Below are 25409 nucleotides of genomic sequence, written 5' to 3'. Positions count from 1 at the left end.
CCAGCCTCCACCCAAGCCAGCAGCATTTTGCTTGAGTGGCCACATTGCCTTTTGCTAGAGTAAATCTCCCCTGCCTTCCTCTTATAAAGAGATTGTGATTACATTTAGGGCCCCGCCTGGATAATCCAAGAAAATTTCCCCATCTAAGATCTCTTCTCCAAAGATCGTTGCCATACAGGTAACACTGCCATTATATAGCCTACCACATACAGCAGGTGGAACTCAGAAATGCAGACACAGCCCCCCCACCCCACCCCCAGGGCCTGTTGAATCAGAATCTTCGTTTTAACAAGATCACCTTGTGATTCGCCTATACTAAAATTCAAGAAGCAGGGTTCTACGGGATCCTAGCCAAAGACTCATAATTGAGTCCCCTGTCGAAAGCAAATTGAAGGAGTATTTTCCTAGAGCCTTTTCAGATGATGGTAGGTGATCAATGACCAATCATTTACCTCGAACACCATAAGTAAGTGCTCATCTAAATGACAGTAGTCTCCAAAATTCTCAAGGAAACAACAAGCCATAAGTCCTAGGATAGCAGAGCTGTTGTTTCTGATATTTGGTACAAGGCTTGCCACTGCAACATACAATAATTCACTTTTTTAAAAGCTACATAAAAGTAACATAACCGTAAGTGGCTCCACCTGCTAATATCAGTGTTCCTACCCCTACGCAGGTGTTCTTGGGTTAGCAAGTCAGGAATCAGGCTGGAAAACTTTCTCAGCGTGGTCTATGCTTACGGTAGTTTAGTCACGTTAGGCTGGTATGTGAACGAGAGGGAAGGAAAAAACAGTTTACGGTCCACAAACCCTAATGTTGTACTTCCATCATATTAAACAACAAGGGACAGCGTTTAGACATTTTAAAAATGTTAATTTTATAAAAGGAAACCAGAAAAGAGCTAGTCAATACGAGATCCAAAGGAAAATGACAAAGGGCTATGGTAATTAACGACGGAACCCTCTGAATCAGGAGTTTGAAGGGTTAAGGAAGGAGTTATCACATGCCTCCACACGGGGGCAGCAGTGCTGTGATTCACAGAGACTGACGGCTTCATTTTGGGGTCAGCTTTCCTGGATGAGCCTGGAACTGACGAAAGCAATGTAGCTTAGGGGGAAAAAACGAGCACAGTAACTCAATTTTGCATGATTTCAGGAAGTCAGTACACTAGGTTAAATCCTGCTTTTGAGTAAAAATATGCAAATTCTTAAAATATGTAAAAAAGTTCATTCTGAGTTACAATATTAGCTGTCAGGCATTACTAAATTTTAGAACACCAGAGTTGCCACTTCCCTTAAACCTAAAATCTGCTTTAACAGTGCAAATGCAAATTCCTCCTGATACAGTTCTCTTCACAGTTCCCCCAGAACACTTGTTAGCCATCTTGAATGTTCTTCCTGTATATTTTATATGAATACACAAGTTTTTAAAAAATAACCTCAGCCCTGACCAGTTTGGCTCAGGGGTTAGGGCGTTGGCTGGCAGACCGAATAGTCATGGGTTCAGTTCTGGTCAAGGGCACGTACCTTGGTTTTGGTTGGTCCCTGGCCCTGGTTGGGTCGTGTAGGGGCAGCCAGTTGATGTGTCCCTCTCATGTCGATGTTTCTTTCTCTCTCCCCAACCCCCCCCCACTCTGTCTGAAAATAAATGGAAAAATATCCTCAGGTGAGGATTTACCAAAAACAACCTCAAGTTAAAGCCAAATGAAATTTGATAAAATGCTTTATTTATAGTTAACCTCATTTTCATCCAGTGTTGGTATTAGAAAGATTGCTTCCTGTATTTTTAAACCACAGATAATTTTGTTTGGTTAGCCAGGCACCAAGACCTTAATTCAAGTCTTAGGCATTTTCTGATTTCTTTTTTTTTTATCCTCACCCGAGGACACTTTTCCATTTTTTCTTCAGATAGAGTGGGAGGGAGAGGAAGAGACAGAGAGAGAAACATCGACGTGAAAGGGACACATCAAGTGGCCGCCACCCGCATGACCAACCAGGGCCGGGGACAAACTGCAACTGAGGCACGTGCCCTTAGCGGGAACCGAACCCGGGTCTCTCTGTACCGCAGGCCGAAGCTCCAACCGCTGAGCCAAACCGGCCAGGGCATGATTTCTTTACTAGGCTGATTTAATAAAAAATAAAATTTCATAAGTGAATATAAACCTTTGCCTCGGGTCTTTGTAAGTTTCTATGTAGAAATGGACCATACAACTGAGTCACTAATGCCGAGGTTCTCACCCTTAGCTGCATATTAGAAGCATTTGGGGAGCTTTGAGAAAAGCCCTCTAGCCCAGCCGGTGTGGCTCAGTGGCTGAGCGTTGACCCATGGATCAAGAGGTCACCAGTTCGATTCCTGGTCAGGGCACACAACCTGGTTTCGGGCTCTATCCCCAGTGAGGGGTATGCAGGAGGCGGCCAATCGATGTTTCTCTCTCATTGATGTTTCTATCTCTCCCTCTAAAAATCAATAAAACATATTAAAAATAAATAAAAAATTAAAAACCTCTCTGCCCAGGCCACACTGCTGATAGATTATGTTGGAAAACTCGGTGACATCTCCCCCACCCCATGATTGCAATGTGCAGCCATAGTGGAGACACACTGAGGCCTAATCTCAGAGATTTAGCAATCTGATTTAATGCCAAGTAATACTTTTTTGCTTAAATAAAAAAATCCTAATAGTTACACAAATGAAAATTTATAATTTCATTGTTAGACTTGGGCTTTTAATTGCTTAGTCATAACCCATGCATTCAACTGATTTGGAAGATATGTGTTCTAGCAGACACGTGTCTATACTTAGATGTGGTTAACTCAAGCCAGGTAATATACCTGGGCAGAAATCAGGAAAGCTTCGCGGAATGGGCACCATGCACTCACTGGCTTTGGAAGATGCCCAGGATCGACAGGGCCATAGCGTTTCATGTACCCGTGAATTAGGTGTAGAGCACAGGGCAGGTGGTTTGGCTTGACTGAGAGTAGCTTTCTTGAAGAAATGCAGCAGAAAGAGGTGCCTTGGGAAGCAAATCTGGAATTTAATTATAGAAAGTCTTCAAGCACCATGCAGAGGAACTGGGACTTCATGCGGGAGGTGATGCGGGGTCACTGAACACCTGTGAGCAGGAGAGGCACGCGCTGGGCTGGGAGCGGGGCAGCCCAGGTGTCTCAGGCTCTGCCATGGGAGGGGCAGGCAGGAGTGATGACTGGGAGTGGGAAGGTTACAGAACAGGGGACCCGACTAGAAACATACTCTGATTTGAAATAAAACATTGGAAAGAAACACACTGACACAAAGTAAAGTTCATTCATCTCACATTTTATTTTACCAGATTTGTAGTTAGTTTTCAAAAACTGAACAATAAGGACGTTGATACATGGGGCTTCCCATTTCAATGCAAATACATTTTTCCAGTTTTAAGAAACTTTTAATTCAAATATGCTTCCTTCTCTGTTATTTAAACCTTCTCAACAGAAAGCCAGTTTCTTCATATATTTCAGAAACAGAGAAATTATTTGACAACGTAATATTTATTCATACATATCAATCTCTCATTTACACTAAATTGAAGAAAGTAAATTTGAAGCAGAAACTATTATAAAAATGTATTTGTGTAAGTATAACAATCTTTGGTTGAAAAATGCCACTCATCAGAGGTTACAAAAGGAGTTCTTTATAGAATTTACAGTGGTCCATTCTGATTCCCCAATCATGTCTGTCTCGGGGTAGTATTTCTTTGGACCAATTTGTGCTACTAAAAAGAAAAATGTAAAAAAAATAAAATCCTTTAAAAATAAACTAGAGTGGCAGCCCCTCCTCTTTGCCCACTGGCTCATTTAAGAGACCCTGCCAGGTGTGAGGACTCAGGAGGGAGGGGCCTGCTCCACCTGAGCATCAAGTGGTACCTGAGCTGGGGCGGTTTCCTTCATAGGACCAACAAGCACACGACATTACTTAAGTTTCCTTTTCTGAAACGCGGGGCTTAACATTTACTCTGCCTTTCAGCAGGTGCAGTGAGACACACACAAAGACTAATTCTGACACAATTTGGGGTCAGCTGACGAATTTACTCCCTACTGAACTGCCTACTGTTAGGTGACTTAAGTTGAGCTGGCTCTTTATTCAAGTAGGGAGAGAAAACCCCCTAGGCCAGAATCGTGGATTCTAGGTGGAATTCTCCCTAAGAAAACTAGGCCACAATGTCCACTTCGGACCTAGCTGCCATTCTTGTTAAGAGTGTTACAGCCTTCTGATTTTTTACAGAAGTATGCAACTGATTCTAAATGTTCATTAATTCTTGGACTGTTCTGTTGATGTTAGAAAAGGTGAATAACAAATGCCAGCCGTTAACCTTTATGGCTTCTCTAAACCATCAAAAAGTTACAAGTATTTTTATTTTTATTTATTTAATTTTTTTTTATCCTCACCCGAGGACATTTTTCCATTTTTTGTTCAGGTAGCGTGGGAGGGAGAGAGAGAGAGAGAGCGAAACATCAATGTGAAAGGGACACATCGAGTGGCTGCCAACCACATAACCAACCAGGACCGGGGACAAACAGCATACCAAGGTACGTGCCCTTAGTGGAAACTGAACCCGGGTCTCTCTGGACCGCAGGCCGATGCTCTAACCGCTGAGCCAAACCAGCCTGGGCAGTATTTTTTTTTTTAAATAGAATTTTACTCTATTTACTTGAAGAGTATTTTCCAATAATATTTTTAGTTAAGGAAGTCAAACTTACTCAAATTCCCAGTTTTCACTGATTTTGTTTTTAATCTTTAAGGGCTGAAGTAGTATACACATATTTGTAGACTTTTTACAATAAATTATAATACATATAATAGAGTTGTTGAAGCATGAACCTTAGCAGTTAGCATTAACTTTGGGGGGGGGGGGAAGATGTCAAATCACATTCTTTACAAATGAAATATCTCATTCTGAACTGTATTTCTCTAAATTTTGAGATTTTATGAAAACATCATTTCCTCACCTTAATCTTACCAAGGACACTGTGTTGAGAAGCAAGATGCTCATACCCAAATTCATACCTATTTCAAAGAGGGATCAAAGGATAATGATTACAGTTGGGTGACACTGGAGTGCTAGCATTATGTCTCACAGTGGCATACATGACGGTGAGAGAAACCAGAGAATACCCGTGGAGATGTTTACTTCCCCTTCTAGTTTTATTGAGATATACTTGATATGTATCATGATGTAAGTTTAAGCATAATGATTTGATATGTATATTATGAAATGATGAGCATAATAATTTAACATTCATCAACTCACATAGTTACAAAAAAAGTTTTTTCCTTGTGATCAGAATTTTCAAGATCTATTCTTTTAGGAACTTGCCAATATGCAGTACAATATTAGTAATTAGTCACCATGCTGTACATTACATCTCGATACGTACTTATAAGTGTTAAGTTTGTACATTCTGACCACCTTCATCCAATTCCTACACCCCACCACCCCCACTATCCCCCTCTGGCACCCACAAATCTGACTTATTTTCTGTTGAGTTTTTTATATATTATACATACAAGATCACAAGGTATTTGTCACTTAGCAAAATGCCCTGAATCCATGTTGTTGCAAATGTCGAGATCTCCTTTTCAATGATAATAGTATTTCACTGTACGCGTATACATTTTCTTTATCCACTGATCCCTCGATGGACATTTAGAAGGTTTCCATGTCTTGGCTGTTGTAAATAATGCTGCAGCGAACCAGGAGGGGCAGACATCTCTTCCTCATAGTAACTTCACTTCATTCAAATATATATCCTTAAGTGGAACTGCTGGGTCATAGGTAACTCTATTTTTAATTTTTGAGGAACTAACATACTGTTTTGCACAGTAGCCATATGAATTTACTGTGGATCTCAACGTTTATCAGAGCAAAAAGTTTACACCAGTTTTTGGAACCATTCATAGGGTTGGCTCTGCCGGAGTCTGTAATATGTTCTGGCAAGTGCTGTATGAAGCAGAAACTTCTGATTTCCTAAAAGCAAGATAAAGAGGTAGCATCAGAGAAAAACCTAACTGAGAACAGAAGTTAAATTCAGGAGCCTACCCAGAAAATGGACAATTAAAATAAACTGTAGTAAGAGTCCCTGGTCTATGAAATAGAGAAATCTGTTAAAATAATTTCAAATGTTCAACTCTCCTCACTCTAGAAATCCTTTTTCTATCCCTGTGATATATTATTTATTCTAGGCAAACAAGAAATAGAGCCGTTGCATATAAAATGCTTGGTACATATTTCATCATTTATATTTAGGGCCAATGGGAAAGGCTGGAGAGAAACGTGTTCTCCCACTATTGGTTTTAAATCTCCCTCTCAGATGACACTTTGTAAAAGGTGATGATTCCAACAGTGTTCATGTTCCATAATGCCTTTTACCCATATTGTCAAGGAAATCATGGGTGCCAGTAAGAGATTCTCTGAAATAACCGAAGTTCATATCACACTATTACTGTAGCAATAGACAGCTTCCTAAAATCCATCATTCTAGTCCGACACTATACAAAAAATATGAGTCATGTATTTTAAGTTCTCTAAAAGCCACATTAAAAAAGTATAATAAACAGGAAAATTAATTTTAACATATGTTACTTGACTCAATACAGCGAACTATTAACATCTGCCAGGCCTGTACATGTTCTGTACTAGCTCTGAACTCTGGTGTGGACGTCGTACTTCCAGCATGTCGTGCACTGGACTAGCCACATCTGCATCCCCAGCAGCACACATGGCCGTGACTCGGAACTAGAAGATGCAGCCGTGGTCCCTGCCTCAGTCCCTGACCACAGCAGACTAAGGCTGTAGGTGCCCAGCCAGTTCTCTACAGTGTACTTGTCACAGCAAACACTTCAGGGACACCGCCCAGTGCAGGAGCTACAGGTTAGATTTGCATACAAATCTTTCTCTCTGGGGGGAGGCCATCAGGAGGAACCTCCACTGTCACAGGACTGTGCTGTGGCAGAGACTTCCTAGGGACTATTGTGGGGAGTGAGGTCATAGTCAGGCCTGTGGCTGAATTCTCCAACACAAATTTATTTTTCTATTTGTTGAAGTCAATTCATTTTCTGCCAAGAATTTCTGTATAATTCTTTTAAGTAGAATTTGAAATATAATTCCAATATGGCCCGGCCGGTGTGGCTCAGTGGTTGAGCATCAATTTATATATCAAGAGGTCGCTGGTTCAATTCCCAGTCAGGGCACATGCCCAGGTTGTGGGCTAAATCCCCAGTGTGGGGCATGCAGGAGGCGGCCAACTGATGTTCTTTCTCATCGATGTTTCCATCTCGCTCTCCCTCTCCTTTCCTCTCTCTCAAAAATCGATAAAGAAAAAAAATTTTTTAATAAATATAATTCCAATATGTGAAAAAGATAAAAAGAAAGGATTAACAAGTTTCTAAAACCATTTACTTGATATAACAATGAAGCTGCTGGAAGACGATAAATATCCGAAACCCAATTGCTAATGAGTTATTCTGTATTAGCTACAGCATTCATTGAACTAGCGTCAACCGCTTACAGACAGGCGAGGCTCAAGCAGTCTAAAACTGCCTTCCTGGTTGGCTTCGGCTCAAAGGAACCCTAAGAAATTGAGAAGACAGAGGGCTGGGGGCCCAGACTGCCCTTCTGGGTGGGATGTTCTGTCTTCTGCTTTGCCCCGGGATCAAAGACACCACTTTGCTTTCACCAAGTTGTCCCTCCCACTGGGCTTTGTAGAGTCTGCTCCCAAACTCGACTGTAACCTAGGATAGCACCTCACATTACAGGTATTGGGGGACATATCTCCCTCTCGTCCCCACTATGTGGACACACATTCTGACTGGAATGGGGGGGACTTCCAGGTCACTTCATTCAGCAGAAGGTGGAGGGGGGTCAAAGGGTTTGAGGCAATGCAATTCAGAAGTTTTCAAAATCTGCCTTTTTTATTAAATTCTCTTTCATATCTTAAAAATATTCTGGTCAAGGGAAAAACAAATGCCTTCAGGGAGTCAGTATTTATATGTTAAAATTGAACACATTTGCAGAATTAAGTAAAATGCATTCTGATTTCTGTAAAAGGAAAATTGCCCTCCCTGCACTGAACACGAACAGATTCTACGATTACTTCCCATGGGCTCAAGCAACGCCCTCGTTTCTGGACTTGCAGCCGCTAGAGGGTAGAGGAAGCAGCCAGTCCGATAAAAGGACAGGGAACATGACTCTTCTGAGCCCACCTCAAACCCAAAGCCTGTCAATCCGCATTATTTTACATTAAAACTGGAATGACATAAAAAAAAATTGATAATTCAGCAAAATTGGAATCTAAGTGTCCTCATTAACATTTACTGTCAACATATCTTAGCTGAAGTTACTGACATCTACATATTCACTGAACATTTTTCAAAAGAAAGGACATCTGAAAAGAAACACACAGGAAGCAGATACCTTTTAATGATAAAAGCAAACCTCTCTCTCATCTCTTCTTCTCAGAGAGAAATAAATTTTACTTCTTTGTGGCTCTCACCAGTTAGGTAGGTGCTGAACAGAGGAAGGGAAAAGGGCTGAATAACATAGTGACAACAAACCAAAAGCACGAGTGGTAACATGAGTGGATCGATTCAGCGATGGGGGAGAATGGAAGCAAAGCTGTCGACCGGGTTCACCGCTTGGGACTTTCTGATTCTTTCTTAGGAGCTGGAAAGAGGAAATGCCGTGCGAGAAGCTACTTTAAAATCTTAGGGATCATCCAGCAGGCAGATGGACAGATTCTGAATTCCCGTGTAATCTGTTTATCTGTGAAGCATTTAGCCTCAAGTGAATAATGCCAACTCACAGAATAACCAGTTCGGGGGAAGCAATGGCCCTGGTCTCTGGCACCTTAGATTTTGAGGAAACTTCCACACAGAGCATCTACATGAAATGCACATAAAACCGTCTTAGAAATCCGTTTTACGGCAAGTAGCACATTTGCAGATGCGTCCTGACGTCTGCACGGAGGGGAAAACCTGTGTAAAATCTCCCATTTTCCTGGGATGAGTCTAAATCTAAGTGTGCTCTCTCCACTAATGACAAAATCTTTATTTCTTACTAGTTTTCTGTTGAAAATATATGAAGATTTTGTTGAATGCTCAAGAATTTGATAACTAACTAGAAAAATATTCATTTGATCCTTCTGTTGTTTTTTGTTTGTCTTCTCATGTCCCTATACTGCCCACCACCCGACCTGGCCACCATATACAGTAGGTCCAAAAAACTTTGTGAACGTTCACTTAAGATGACGGCTTAAAAATAACAAAGTTATTGCATCAGTCACTATTAACCTACCACTAAAAATAGGTTTATGTTATAACAAATAAATATCGTTCATGAAAAAAAGAAAAACAATTTAGTCACAATATTAAAATACATAAAGTATGCAAAGAAATGCTAATGAACTTAGCAAACTCTCACTTATGCACCTGTGAAAAGTCTTCACTGTAAGTGAGAACATTAATGCAAACAGAAGGCATCTGGTTTCCGGACGCACAGGCATGACAAGCAAAGCAACCGCAGCAGCAGCAGAGGACGGGCGAGGGACGCGACTCCAAGCCCAGAAAGTGTGCAGATTAGCTAAGGAAGGAGACTGGAAGGGAAAAGGCAGGCGCTTGTAGGTGGGGCCCATTTCAGACCGATCTGGGACCCTGTTAGTATGCTTAGCTGAAAGCTAAGAAGCAGAGAAATGTACAAGGACACTTGAATTTTGTGGCCGTTTTCATCACAATTTAAACGATGTTTAATGATCTTAAAAATTACCACTTGCCCTGACTGGTTTGGCTCAGCGGTTAGAGCGTCGGCCCGCGGACCAATGAGGCCCAGGTTTGGTTCCGGCTAAGGGCGCCTACCTGGTTTCAGTTCATCCCCAGACCTGGTCAGGGTCATGCAGGTGGCAAACAGTTGATGCATCTCTCTCGCATCGATGTTTCTCTCTCTCTCTCTCCCCCTCCCTCCTAATCTGTCTAAAGATAGGTGGAAAAATGTCCTTGGGTGAGGATAAAAGATTAAAAAAAAATTACTACTTATTTATTTTAAATCTCACCTGAGGATATTTTTCTATTTATCTTAGATAGAATGGGAGGGAGAGGGAGAGAGAAACATCTACATGAGAGAGCCACATCAACTGGTTGCCTCCCACAGGGCTCTGGCCAGGGCCAGGGACCAACCAAAAATCAAAGTACATGGCCTTGGCCAGAATCAAACCCGCGACTCATTGATCCGCAGGCAGACTCTCTAACCGCAGAGCCAAAGTGGCCAGGGCACTACTTATTTTCTACTTTGATTTTTTTTTTGTTCTTGGTTTTGTTTGTCCACTTTATTTAGTGAATGGATGAGGGACGGTTTTATTTTGACAGTGATTTCCTTTCATGTAATAATTTTTGGTGACATTATCCCTTCCAGACTCCCAATCATATGCTTTTTAGGAAATGACATCAGGGCCAGTGACGTGCACTCCTGCCTTCACGTACCCTCTACCACGCTGCCTTGCATGTTCTAGCGGTCCTTCCTCCAGAGGAGTCTGAGGTATAATCCACTCTTACATGTACATGGACAGGTTTTTTTTGCTTTGCTATACTATGTCTCATTCTTTTCATTTTCATGTTTCATTTCTTCATTTCAATTTCAATTCGCCCATCACCCCAACTCCCACCCCTTTGGCAACCCTCAGCTTTTCCCATATGGAGGGGTTTGTGTCTGTTTTGTTTTCTTTATTCATTTCTTTTGTTTTTTGGATTCTGCATATAAATGAAACCACATGGTATTTTGACTTTGTCTGACATATTTCACTTAGCATAACACCCTCTAGGCCCATCTACGTTGTTCAAATGGCAAGATTTCATTCTATTTTTTCGTATTGCTGAATAATATTCCATTGTATATATATTACCATATCCTCTTTCAGTCATCTATCAATGGACACTTAGGTTGCTTCTATATCTTGGCTAATACTGCAATGAACATGAGGTTGCATATATCTTTTCAAATTAGTCACTTTGTTTTCTCTGGACAATACCCAGAAGTGGAATTGCTGGCTCATATGGCAACTCCGTTTTTAATTTTTTGAGGACCGTCCACCCTGTTTTCCAGTGGTTGTGCCCATGTACAATCCTACCGGCAGTGCCGGCATCTAATCCTCGCCAGCACTGATTTGATAGCCATTCTAACAGATATGAGGTGATATCTCGTTGTGGTTCTAATTTGTATTTCCCTGATGATTAGTGATGCTGGGCATCTTTTCATGTCTGTTGGTCATCTGTATGTCCTCTTTTGAGAAATGTCTATTCGAATTCCCTGCCTATTTTTTAAGTGGATTGTCTGGGGGCTTTTTTTGGTGTTAAGTTGTATGAGCTCCTTATGTATTTTGGATATTAACCTTCTTGGAAATCAATAGTGAATATTTTCTCCCATTCAGCAGGCTGGCTGTTTTCTTGAATATTTTCCTTACGGTGCAAAAACTTTTTTAGTTTGATGTAGTCCCATTTGTTTATTTTTGCTTTTGTTTCCCTTTCCTGAGACACATCCAAACAGATGTTGTTAAAGCCAAAGTCAAAGAATTGACTACTTATGTTTTCTTCTAGGAGTTTTATGGGATCAGATCTTATATTTAAGTCTTTAATCCACTTTGGGCTTATTTTTGTACATGGTGTAAGAAAGCAGTCTAATTTCACTTTTTTGCACATATCTCCCGTTTTCCAACACCACTTATTGAAGAGACTTTCTTTACTCCATTGTATATCTTTGCCTCCTTTGTCATAGATTAACTGACCAGGTAACTGAGAATTTCTGGGCTATTTTATTTCACTGAAAGCAAGCTACAGGGAAGCATTATCCCACATACTTCTTACAAGTCTTTAAAAATCTAGTGATCGTAGCCCTGCCAGGGTGGCCCAGTGGATTGAGGGCTCGATCCCCAGTAGGGGACGTGCAGGAGGCATCGATGGTTCTATTGCTCTCTCCCTCTCTCTCTAAAAAATAAAAACATTAAAAAAAAAATCTCAAGAGAAACATTTGCTCATAAACTTCATTGTATTTCCTCAAATTTTAGGTATACATCAGTAATAGTCTTCACCCTGGTTACTTAACCTGTAGTTCAGGCCCAGCAGCAACAGCACTTGGAGCTCATCGGAAATGGAATCTCAGGTCAGTTATGGTACAGAAACCTTTAATCTGGGGCTACAGTGCTAAAATAACTTCAGCTTCAGAAGGCCATTAGTTGATAGCTGGAGTGTTTGATTCAAACTTAAGAACCTTCAAGTATTTTGATTCAGTGATGTTATAAATAAAGAAGAAAAATGAGGGATACAACGCTATATTGTTTTGCTTTCTTTAAAAGTTATTTCTACATGAACCTTTTGGAACTGTAAAAATATTCTACTAACATTATTTCCTAACTCAGACTGATGTGTATATGTAATTAAAAAAGACTACTGAAAGAGAAATTGCATATGCAAAGCATATGTTCTACAAATATAAGATTGAAGATTCAAATAAAGGCATTGTGGGTATTTTTCAAAAAATCAATAATATAAAAGAAGTTTAAGCTCCTTATGAGTGTAGAATGGACTTTTATTCTATAGCCCCCCCCAATGATTAATATAAAAAATATATCATAAAACCATGAATACCAAAAGTCTTAAAATTATCGATCTCAGCCCTGGTCAGGTGGCTCAGTTGGTTGTGGCATTGTTCCACACATCAAAAGGCTTTGGGTCAGGGCACACACATAAGTTGTGAGTTCAATTCCCAGTTGGGATATGTACAAGAGGCAACAAATCGACATCTCTCTCTCTCTCTCTCTCAAAAGCAATAAACATATCCTTGGTGAGCATTAAAATAAATTACTGATTTGATTTCAAACTATTTCCAAAGTAATTGGGGAAAAACAAATAACTAAAAATCAAAAATTTCAAAGCACCTAATCTTGGTCTATGCTCCAGGAATTATTTTCTTTCATTAAATTATAAATTATGTCATTAGAATTGAAGTTTAATGTTTAAAAACTCTATGATCTTTGAATAATTTGTATATTTTTTATTTACTAAGTTTATCTTTCATTTTTATAAATAAAAAGACAGATAAAGTTAATGAGGTGCCTTATAAATCTTACCCCTCTCAGCAAGTTTAACCCCATCAGTTTTCCTGCAACCTAGTAAATTAAAAGAACATAAGAGGGAAATCAAATAGTGTTGCTTTTAATCCCCCAGTTTAATTTGTATAAATAACAACTCTAAATGAAAAAAAATCAAATTGGGTATTTGACTGAAGACATCTGCATGGCTTCTTACAACTACTTAAGTAATAAAGCTAAATGGAAATTTTCATCAAAAAGCCCCAATGAATATATCTGTCAAAATTCCCACAGTGAATGATTTTTAAATTTAATCCTGGCCACCAGCTCAATTTAGAACATAGGGTATACACCTTGGGTAGGGAAGGCCCCATCATGGTCCATGATTTGTTGCAGAACTTAAACCCCAAATCCCACAGAAATTTTTCTTATAAACCTAACAGCTGAAGCAACACTGCACAGATTTCTCTTGTTAGAATGATAGTAAAAAGTAGCTGTAATGTTTTTAGTAAAGACATGTGATTCCGATGGCACAGTCCTATAGGCACATTTAACAAATGCATGCAATACAGTGCAAACAAAAGCTGCACAAAAGTACATCAAGTGTGAGAAGCACCAGTACGTTCAAAAAACATGTTTTAATTTAATTTACCCTTTCTTCTTCTTCTTAAGGAACACGAAAATGATGAAAATTACTAAGCTGCAACCACCTACAATAAACCAAAAACAAATGAAATGTAACTGAAAACCAATCACGAAGATTCAAAATCTAGCAGAAGAAATCAATGTTGGTTACATTTCAGTGGTCAGAAATGCTATTTTATTTAAGCACATATACGTGTATATTCCATCTGGACTCTTCACTGTCTAAATGCAATTCCGGAATCACTTAAACAGTCCACAGTAAGTCAAAGAAGAGTCTTTCTTTAGTTTAGAAAATTACCCAAAGCATATTTGGAATGTAAGCTCATATGACTAATCATCTTTAAAAAAAAAAAAACCATGTATTAATTAGGATTTGGTACTAAGTGGACATATAGAATAAAAATGAATATGTAATCACCAATATAAGGTAGTATATCTTATAACAGTGAAGTGCTTCTAGACTGGTTTCCTTAATTTCAAGCTATAAAAACTGTGGAAACTGCAAAACCGTTAAAGAATGCTCTTCTTTTTTTTTGGTACATGCCCCTAGCGGGAACAGAACCCAGGACTCTCTGGTCCGCAGGCCAATGCTCCAACCGCTGAGCCAAACCGGCCAGGGCAAAGAATGCTCTTCTTCACATTAATATTTCAATTTAGGTGGCATCCAAGTTGGGTCACTTACCTAAAACACAGATAACAATCAGGATGATCATTCCGGCACCTGAGAAAAAATAGAACCAGTTTGAAGATAACTGAGCACATGTGAGTCTCCAGATGGCAATTAACATTTTTATTATGATCAGCTCATCTATAAACTACACCAAAGAAAAAGTTTATCAACCTAGTTTTGTGTGACTGCTAGTGCATCCAGCTCATTTGGATCACAGAGCCCTTCTAATTTAACTCCAGGCTTAGGGTCAAACATCATTTTGTGCTGTAGCTACCACACTAGATTATTAGTGAATGTTGTTATCAAAACAATTACAATTCAACTAGATTAGTGGGAAATTGTTTTAAAAATGTATTATCCCATTATAGTTGATTTAGTTCAGTATTCAGTCTATCATTTTTTATGACCTTATTACAAAATTTATATTTTTTCACCAACAGTAGGTCTGTGGAATAAGTCACATGAAGTTTTATCAATCTATTACACAAATGTAATATGCAGAACCTTAACAGACCATACGTTATCATTAATCCTTCCTCGTGCATGCCCACCCCCAAAGCAAGACACCCCAAGGAGATTCTAAGAATGCAAAACAAACAGAAGGGCACATGGATACAAATTATGCTTAGAGCCTTGGCCGGTTTGGCTCAGTGGTTAGAGCGTTGGCCTGCGGTCCAGAGAGACCCGGGTTCGGTTCCCACTAGGGGCATGTACTTCGGTTACAGTTTGTCCCTGGCCCTGGTTTGTCATGCGAGTGGCAGCCACTCGATGTGTCCCTTTTGCGTTGATGTTTCTTTCTCTCTCTCTTCCTCTCTCTCCCTCCCACTCTATCTGAACAACAACAAAAAAAAAATGGAAAAAATTTCCTTAGGTGAGGGTAAAAAAAAAATTATGTTTAGAAACTTAAACATGTATTTTTGACTATCAAGAGAGCAATAAAGAATACAAAATCTTAATTTCATTATATTTTAATTAAATTTCTGTAAGTCAAAGCATATAATGTCATGTTTACCTCTGCTCTTTTCATTTCATTAAAAATTATCGTGTTTAATGACTTAAGATGGCTTTGGATTTACTGCCACAATGAGTTTGACCACAGTGTTCAGAGGGAAAAACATAACAGGCCTAATGTGCATTTCATAAAAAGATTAACCTTACTAGTCTAATGTGAAGCAATACGCATTTCTCTTCATTTACTCACTAAGAAATCTTTATATTTCATTTAAATAACACAACTATACTTTATCATTTTCTTGAACATATATTGTGTGAACTATGTGAGCCTACGTGAAGTATGATAACACCAGCCTGTTCTGAAAAAAAATGAACCCACTCTGGCCGGTTTGGCTCAGGGGTTAGAGCGTCGGCCCACAGACCAGATTCCGGTCAAGGGCACAGACCTCTGTTGCGGTTCAGTCCCTGGCCCTGGTCTGGGTCATGTTGGGGGCAACCAATCGATGTGTCTCTCTCACATAAATGTTTCTCTCCCCACCCCCTTCCCTCCCTCCCACTCTGTCTGAGAAAAAAAAAAAAAAATAGAAAAATATCCTCAGGTGAGGATTTAAAAAAAAAAAGAACCCAACTTAAGGCTTGTGTTAAATAACTTTAAGGCTTGTGCGTACAAAGTATGGATAGAAAGAAAACTTACCTACCAGTTGCCATCACAAAATGACACTATCACATGGAAAGCAAGTTCTATTCTATACATTTTAACCTACATATAAACACAGCATTTAAGAAAGTTACCTCACCTCACAAGGAATCCTAATTTGGGGCACCTCTTAAAAACTGTATTATCTATATGTGTCTATACATACTACTGCTTACATTTGTATGGTATCTGCACCATTAAAATAGACAAATGTTAATTATCCCACATTTGTGACAGATAATTGAAATATAGTATTTCCATGTAGAACTTTAAGGTCTCATAAAGCAGAGCATTGATAACCAAAATAGTACCTAATGCTGTAGACGGTGGTTCACCAGTGGGAGTGGGATGCCCTAGAAGAAAGAAAAAAATAAAAATAAGTGAAAAAGAAAGAAGACAAAGATTAAAGACCTCTAAATCAGATTTTAGAATTTTTAGCTTATAAATTATATTAATGTTTCTATTTAAAAGTAGTATCACAGAATATTATAAATTTATATTCAATGTCATATATATTTTTTTCCTGTTCAGTAACACTTCCTATGATAATATTCTGTGGAACAGCAATTTATTGGTCTAATTTATCATTAGACTAATGTCAAAATAAGCCCATGGATCAATGTGATTCTACATAAAATTTAAAAACAAAGGAAGGCTAAAAAAGATTTAGAAGTTGCCCTGGCCGGTTTGGCTCAGCGGTTAGAGCGCCGGCCTGCGGTCCAGACCTGGGTTCAGTTCCCGTAAGGGCATGTACCTCAGTTGCAGTGTGTTCCCAGCCCTGGCTGGGTCATGCAGGTGGCAACCACTCGATGTGTCCCTTTCACGTCGATGTTTTTTTCTCTCTCTCTCCCTCCCACTCTATCTGAACAAATTATGGAAAAATGTCCTCGGGTGAGGATAAAAACAAAGATTTAGAAGCTGATCTGCAGTAGAAGAAACTTCCACATAATAAAGGCCATTTATGAAAAACCCATAGCTGATAATATTCTCAATGGTAAACCACTGAAAGTTTTTCCCATAAGATCAGAACTAGACAGAATGCCTGCATTAGAAGTAGGCTTCTATTGAACATAATACTGGAAGTTTTAGTCAGAGCAATAAGGAAGAAAAAAGAAGAGCATCCAAGTTGGAAAGGAATGATCTCCATTGCAGATGACATGATCTTTTACATAGAAAACTCTGAAGACTACACATACAAACACAAACCTCTTAGAACTAAGAAATAAATTCAGCAAAGTTGCAGGGTACATAACCTACACCCCCAAATCAGTTGCATTTTTATACAATGAAAATGAACAATCCCAAAAGGAAATTATGAAAACAATTCCATTTACAATAGCATAAAAAATAAAATACTTAGGAAGAAACTTAACCACGGAAGTGAAAGACTCCTACACTGGAAACTACAAACTTATGCTGAAAGAAACAGAAGAATAAATAGAAAGATATCCTGTGTTAACATTACAAAAAGTAATCTACAGGTTACAGGCAACTCCATCACCATCTTGAATATGTATTTTTCAGAAATAGAAAACTCCAACTTAAAATTCATGAAATTCAAGGATCTAAAAATAGCCAAGACAATCCTAAAAAACAAACAAAAAACAGCATAGTTGAGAGGACTCAAAGTTCCTGATTTACTAAACTACTAAAGAGCTACAATAACCAAACCATAGTGGTACTGGCATAAAGACAGACACAGAGACCAAATGAATACAAGTCCAGAAATAAACCCTCACATATATGGTCAAATGTCCACAAGGATGCTAAAAATATCTAATGGGAAAAGAAGTCTTTTCAACAAGTGGTTCTTGGAAAAGTGGATATCTACATGCAAAAGAATGAAGTTGGTTTCCTGCCTTTTACCATACATAAAAATTAATTCAAAATGCATCAAAGAACTAAGCATAAGAGTTCAAACAATAAAACTCTTAGAAGAAAACATAGAGGACAAACTTCATGATGTTGGATCTGGCAATGTGTCACCAAAAACAGCCATCAAAAGAAAAAAATAGATTTATTGGACTTCATCAAAATTAAAAACTTTCATTTATCAAAATACACTATCAATGGAGTAATAAGGCAATCTAAGAATGGGAGGAAACATCTGTAAATCATATAGCTGACAAGGGATTAATATCCAAAATACATAATGAACTACTAAAATTCAATAACAACAAAAAACAAATTTAAAAAATGAGCAAATAACTTGAATAGACATTTCCCCAGAGAAGCTATACAAAACATCAATAAGTACATAAAAGTATGATCACTAATTATTAGGAAATGCTAACAAAAATGACAATGAGATACTACTTCATATACATTAGGATGGCTAGTGTAAAAAAATTTAAAAAAAAAACAAACAGAAAATAACAAGTGTTGGTCAAGAGTTGACAAACTGGAACTTCTGTGTATCACCAGTGGGAATGTAAAATTTATGATAAAAACTGGCATGTCAAAATGAGAAGCGAAGACAACTTATTGAATAATTGGGGATGGGTGGAGTGGAAAGGAACTCTATTTAATTCCATATATCATAAGTATTTCAGCTGTACCAACAATTTAAATGCAAAGAATGCAATCAGAACACCTGGTTGAAATGTTTATATAATTTCAACATGGGGAAGACCATTAAGGAAATGATCGCTATATCTAACCACCTATTAATGTAAAGAAAGCTTCTGCACATATAAATTACCTCTGATAGAGTAAAATATGGCATATATAAAAGTCATCATAAAAAGGATGGGAATAAATCTAAATACAAACCCCAATCTAAGACAGCAAATACAAAATATGAGAGTTTTATTTTTATTTATTTTTTTATCCTCACCCGAGGATGTTTTTCCATTTTTGTTCATATAGAGTGGTAGGGAGAGAGGGAGGGAGGGGCAGGGCAGGAAGGGGAGAGACAGACAGACAGACAGACAGACAGACATCAATGTGAGAGAGACACTTCAACTGGCTGCCTCCTGCATGACCCTGACCAGGGCCAGGGACGAACCGAAACCGAGATATGTGCCCTTGACCAGAATCGAACCCATGACTCATTGGTCTGCGGGGTGACACTCTAACCGCTGAGCCAAACCGGCCAGGGCAAAAATGTAAGAGTTTTAGAAAAACAGGAACAGCATCATGCCATTTTTAAGATAAAAGAAAATAAGCCAAAATATGTATAAAATATGTAAATCTACACATACAGGATATTGATCAATAGAAACAGATACAATGGACTAGAGAAAGAGAAGGAGACTATCTTTTACTCTCTAATGTTTTAAATTTTAGAAATTTATATTCATATACTACTTCTAAAATTAAAAGTTATAAAAAGCAATCTATATCCAATAGCGTAAAAATCTCAAAAGGGCCCTGGCTGGTTTGGCTCAGTGGTTGGAGCGGCAGCCCGCGATCCAGAGAGACCCGGGTTCAGTTCCCGCTAAGGGCATGTACCATGGTTGCAGTTTGTCCCCGGCCCTGGTTGGGTTGTGCGGGCGGCAACCATTCGATGTGTCCCTTTCACGTTGATGTTTCTCTCTCTCTCTCTCTCTCCCTCCCACAAAAAATGGAAAAATGTCCTCGGGCGAGGATAAAAATCTTAAAAGGAAACTGACTAGTAAAAATGAGGCAAAAACAAAATGGAAAAAATGTTCCTTTTAAGTTAAAAGGGGTTTAATTTATAATGAATTCTGATAAATCAACACAAATCTAGAAACCTAACAGACAAATGAACAAAGGACATGAATAAACAATGTAGATCAAAAAGCTTATCTTATCTAATAATTTAAGAAATGCAAGCTAATACATGACATCATTTTCCATCCATCACATTATAAACATTTTTTTTTTAATACTTACCTGAGGACGTTTTCACATTCATTTTCAGATAGATAGAGCGGGAGGGAGAGAAGGGGTAAGAGAGAGAAAGAAACATCGACGAGAGAGAGAGAAACATCGACGAGAGAGAGACACATTGAGTGGTTACCACCCACACGACTCCAACCAGGGCCGGGGACAAACTGCAACTGAGGTATATGCCCTTAGCGGGAACCAAACCCGGGTCTCTCTGATCCATAGGCCAACGCTTTAACCACTGAGGCAAACTGGTCAGGGCTATAAACTTCTTAATGTAGGTAGAATAATGAGTTTTTGAACCTGGACTATTTGGAACTGCAGATTCTGTTGGATGAATAGGCTTGACACCTGGAAAAATAAATTTGATTCCATTCACCAGCCTTATCAATATGATATTATGGATTTAATTTTAATTTTTAATTTTTTAAAACGGTTAATTAGTAACTAAAATAAAAAATACACATACTTTCTAAACTTTGCATTTCTACTGTTGTGTATTTAACCTAAGTATATATTTACAAAAATATATAAGAATCTATCTAACAATGTTCACTATAGCTTTGTACTTTATAATGAAAATGACAGAAGTTAATTAATAATAAATAATAATAAAGGGGTTCAGAATAAACATGCATCTTTATTGTTTTAAATATGTTTTTATTGATTTTTAGAGAGAGAGAAAGGGGGAGGGAGAGAGAAACATCAATGTGAGAGAAACATCGAAGCCAATGATTAGAGATTTCAGTTCACCCTCAACAGGAAAGTAAAGCCAGCAGAAATGATGTCACATGAGTAAGCAAAACTAGGGCCCTGAGTGAGATGAGCCCAGGATAATGATCTTCCTACTATTCTGCTTGTCTCTTGTTTCTGCTGAAATCAAAAGACAATTCCTTCCACCATATTAAAATAATCTCTCATATCTTAAGCAGAGCAGTTGATGGTAGTTCATGCAAAACACCCTCCATTTCATTTCAATAAATATAGTCTTTCTTTGCCTTTCAGTTGCTATAAAATTTCATTCCCATGGTTCAGCTGGCTGGAGCATTGTCCCATCAACCAAAAGGTGCCAGGTTCAATCCACGGTTGGGGCATGTATGGGAATTGACGTATCTGTCTCTCTCTCTCTTCCTCTCTCTCTCAAATCAATAAACATATCCTCAGGTGAGGATTTAAAAAAAAAAAAAAAACCAGCAAAGACAAAAAGAATAATTGTATGAGGTAGGGGTGGGAGTCAGCAGAAATTTACCACTTCAAATTGTACTATATAAAAAGAAAAAAACTGTTTGCTGTCCAGGAAATGAAACTTAGTCCTGGATCAGGAAGATACTCTGTAAAGATGTCACCAGATCACTTTCAATATTAATAAAACAGCAAAGTTGATGACAGAAAACAAATACATTAAAAAACAGAAGCCAAGGGCCTTCTTGTTCACTAATGTAATCAGAGTGATGCTGTAAGTCACACAGCTTCCTTTAAGAACTTCTTATATGCCAGGCACTGCGGTAAAAGCTTTAATGCATACCACTTAAAGTTTCTCACCATCCAGTAGGAAGGTATTAAACAATTTTACATAAAAATAAACACATTTAAAGTGTACATAACTTGCCAAGTTAACAGAGCTGTTTATATCTGAGGACTATGGCAAATAAGTTTAGAATCACTAACAATGATGAATGAGGGTAAATCATCAGGTATTTAAAGGATTTTGAAAAAATATCCAGGAATTCAAATGATTTCCAAAAAAAAATCACTAGGAATGTATAAGATTTTGAAAAATATAAGCAGAAAGTTACTAAACCTGGGACACTGGAAGTTGGAGGTTTTGTGCTGAAAGAAGTAGATGCTGGAAAACAAAATAATGTAGAGCACATCAGATACTTGGGAGCTATCACTGGCAAACATCAATATTTCAAAATAAGTTTTGAAAAGTATAAGTAGAATGTTACTTAAACCTGAAGTACTCAAAATCGGAGGTTTGGTACTGGGAGGAGCCAACACTGGAAAACAAAATAATGTCAATTGGATGAACCACTTACAAATTACTGTTTTTTTCATTCTTGACTTGTTTAGATGAAAATACCTATGCTTCAATTTTAAAAATGGCTGCTATCCAGTTTTATACATAAAAAAGTTGAAGAAAAATTTATACACCTGTGTGATATACATAATGTACTAACTCTATAAAAAATATACAAAATAACCAAAGAATTCTTTGTGAATTTTATATATCAAGACATAGTCAAATACTAAAACTGTTGTATCATTTATACTTAATGTCAAAGAATTAAAATCTAAATAAAGAAGAACATAAAAGACATGCTTTGTACCTGGAACACATTTTGGAATCGCAGGCTCCCAAGTTCCATTAGCTCCACAGACAATTGTGCGGCTGCCTTCAAGGGAAAAGCCCTGATTGCAAGCAAGTTCAACCTCTGCTTTGTAGTAATATTTGTTTGCAAATCCTGACACCAGTACTCCATTCGTCAGTGTTAGATATGGACATCTGACCACTGAAAAGTGAAGAAATTTCAGAATTAATGGAAAGCTGCTTTAGCCTAGGAGAGAAAAACTAGTACAAAATAGTAATTTCCCTGGAAACAGAGAGACAAGGGATAGAAGGCAGGATGTTAACTCTTTAAAAGACTTTATTTGTGCGTCTTAATTGTAGGTAAATAGATTTCACAAAATCCAATCTTTTCTACCTAGAACAACAGACTGCCACTAGAGTTTGTTTATAGGCTTTCCTACATTTTTTCTCCCATTACTGACATGTTTTGAGAAAGGTCTGACTACCAGATACAATTTCCTAGTAAGTTCAGATACAACCTGTTGATACTTTTTAGCTCCAGGGATTTAAAATTTCATGCTGACACTGATTACAGTACCCTACTTTAGTAGAAAGGCAGAAGAGACTCTTGTGAATTAAAATACTTCAGCTCAAATTTAAAAGTTGGAAATAACCTAGCTATGCAAAAATGCAAAGAGAAAGTTCTAAGTACTAACAACATACAAGAACTGGGATGCTCAAGAAATAGAAAGACAAATGGAGTCACGGCTGTGTTTTCCATACATTCTGGACTCCAACCCAGGAATCGAAAACCACATTTTCCACTGTAAACCAGTATATAATCCCACAAGCCTGAGATAAAGTTAAAAGTTAATATGTAGACTTCATACTAGTGTACTCTGGTATTTCTACTCTACTTCTCAAGAAGTAAAATGTTGGTCATAACATTCTAAATTGATTTCAGAATCCAGTAATGGGTTTGGCAGAATTGGGATGGGGGGTGGGGGAGCATTGGCTGGCAGTAAGTAAAAGAGAACATTTTATGAGATTAAACCAGGACAGTGCTTTTCCTCCTGGCATGTGGATCTGAACTGCCATCAGGTACCTTTCCCCTTCAGCCTGAAGAACTTCCTGTAGCAATTCTTAGAGGGCGGGTAGGGTAGTGACAATTCTCTTAGCTTTAGTTTATCTTAAAATGTTTTTATTTATTTCACCTTCAGTTTTAAAAGATTTCTCCTTAAAAGGTGAAGGGATTAAGAAGTGCAAATTGGCAGTTACGAAATAGTCACAGGAGTGTCAGGTACAGCATAAGGAATATAGTCAGTAATACTGTAATAACTACGGATGGTGCCAGGTGGGTGGCTATAAGACTTAACAGCAGTGATCACTTTGTAAGTTATATAAATGTCTAAGCATGATGTGGTACACCTGAAACTAATTAATATTGAGTGTCAACTGTAATTAAAATTTTTAAAAATTTTTTTATTGATTTTAGAGAAGGAGGAAGGAAGAGGAGAGGGAGAAGAGAGACAGAAACATCGATGAGAGAGAACATTAACTGGCTACCTCCTGCATGCCCCCCACTGGAGATTTGGCCCACAACCTGGGCATGTACCCTAACCAGAAATCGAACCAGGGACCTCTTGGTGCATGGGTCTTCACTCAACCACTGAGCCACACTGGCCGGGCTAACTGAAATTTTTTTTAAATTTTAAATAAAATACTTCTCCTTGACAGAGACCTCTAGGTTTCTTGTTTTATTTTCCTTTCAGCACTTTAGTAGATGCTATTGTCTTCTAGTCTCCACATTTCCTTAAGAGAAACCAGCTGTCATTCTTACTTAGAGCAGTGGGGCAAATGTAATATATTTGTTTTTTTCCTCCTCTCATTGGCTTTTTCTTTTTTGTTTTCAGAAGTTTTACCATGGTATGTTTACTTTAGCGGGGTTTCTCTGGAAGTTTTTAAAATGTATTTATCCTGCTAGGGTCACTGAATTTCCTGGACTTGTGGGGTAGTTGCTTTGGATCAAATGTGGATAACTTTTGGCCAATATTTATTCAATTAACTGTCTATACTATTGTTTCTCCTCTTTCTGAAACTCCATTAACATGCATCTTTGACTGCTTGCTATTCCCCAGGCTGTAAGCCTATCTTTCTCTCTCTTTTTAAAAATATTTCTTTTAAATCATTTTGTTTCCACTGTCTTCACTGATCTATTCTCTGTTGTGCTAAACTGCTGTTAATCACAGTAATAATTTCTGTAAGTTAGAGTTACTGGATATAATCTACATACAGTAAAACTCACCCTTTTAAGTGTACAGCTGAATGAGGTTTGATCAATGAAAACACTATGTAATTATCACCACAATAAATTCAAAGAAGAGTTCGATTACCTCCAACATTTCCTCATGCCATTTTGTAATCAACCCTCCCCATCCCCCAACCACCTTCCCCAACCAGCCAACCACTGATCTGTTTTCTATCCCTATAATGTTTCTTTTCCAGAATGTCAAATGGGATCTCAGCCTCTGAGTATGGCTTACTTCACTTAGTGTAATGCATCTCAGATTCATTCCTGCCTTTGCAAGATTAGACACTCATTCCTTTTTATTGCAGAGTATTATTCCATTATATGGATGTACCATGGTTGTTCAGCCATTCACCAAATGAAAAATAAGTGGCTGCTTCCAATATGGGATGATTAAGAATAAGGCTGTTATGAATATTCTCATATAGGGTTCTATTGAACATGTTTTAATTCACTTGGATAGCTGAGTTGCATGGTAAGTGCATATTTAGCTTTATAAGAAATCACCAAATGTTTTCTTAGATAGACATACCACTTTGCATTCTTAACTTGCAATGTATGACAGTTCTAATTACGCCATATCTTTATGAGTAATGGTATTGTTAATTTTTAAATTTTATTCTTAGCCATTCTAATAGGTGTTTAGTTGTATATCATTGTGGCTTAAAATTATATTTCTGTGATTACTAATGCTATTGAGTAACTTTTAATGTACTTTTTGCCATCCATATAACTTCTTTGGTGGAAGAGTTCTACTCAAATATTCTGTCCATTTGAATAAACCACAGAACTTATATGCATGTATGCATGAACAATGAACATGGACAACAAAGCTGGGGACAGGGCGGGGAGGGTGGGGAGGGGGGAATCAGTTGGGGAAAAAGGAG

General features: G+C 38.1%; 1 protein-coding gene across 15 annotated transcripts in view; it reads right to left on the bottom strand.

Annotated features, from left to right (window-relative positions):
* Positions 1 to 5544: 5544 nt before the first annotated feature.
* Positions 5545 to 25409, bottom strand: part of LOC118636933 (membrane cofactor protein-like) — a 40372-nt gene continuing 20507 nt past the window's right edge. For 4 of the 15 annotated variants that reach the window (XM_036271904.1, XM_036271889.1, XM_036271903.1 and 1 more), the window contains 8 exons: positions 22255 to 22437; positions 21874 to 21924; positions 21726 to 21770; positions 20228 to 20275; positions 16384 to 16425; positions 14434 to 14472; positions 13759 to 13816; positions 5545 to 6004 (listed from right to left, as the gene is read on the bottom strand). In XM_036271904.1, the coding sequence (XP_036127797.1) occupies positions 5932 to 6004; positions 13759 to 13816; positions 14434 to 14472; positions 16384 to 16425; positions 20228 to 20275; positions 21726 to 21770; positions 21874 to 21924; positions 22255 to 22437 (539 nt within the window). In that variant the 3' untranslated portion in view covers positions 5545 to 5931. Of the gene's footprint in view, positions 6005 to 8449; positions 8543 to 8587; positions 8699 to 13145; positions 13185 to 13758; positions 13817 to 14433; positions 14473 to 16383; positions 16426 to 20227; positions 20276 to 21725; positions 21771 to 21873; positions 21925 to 22254; positions 22438 to 25409 lie in introns of those variants that run through there. The other 11 variants (XM_036271895.1, XM_036271891.1, XM_036271896.1 and 8 more) reach the window with 11 other exon arrangements.

This window comes from Molossus molossus, unplaced genomic scaffold, assembly GCF_014108415.1.
Source record: "Molossus molossus isolate mMolMol1 unplaced genomic scaffold, mMolMol1.p scaffold_m16_p_20, whole genome shotgun sequence".
Lineage (NCBI taxonomy): Eukaryota > Metazoa > Chordata > Mammalia > Chiroptera > Molossidae > Molossus > Molossus molossus.
This window is presented reverse-complemented; position numbering and strand designations above follow the sequence as displayed.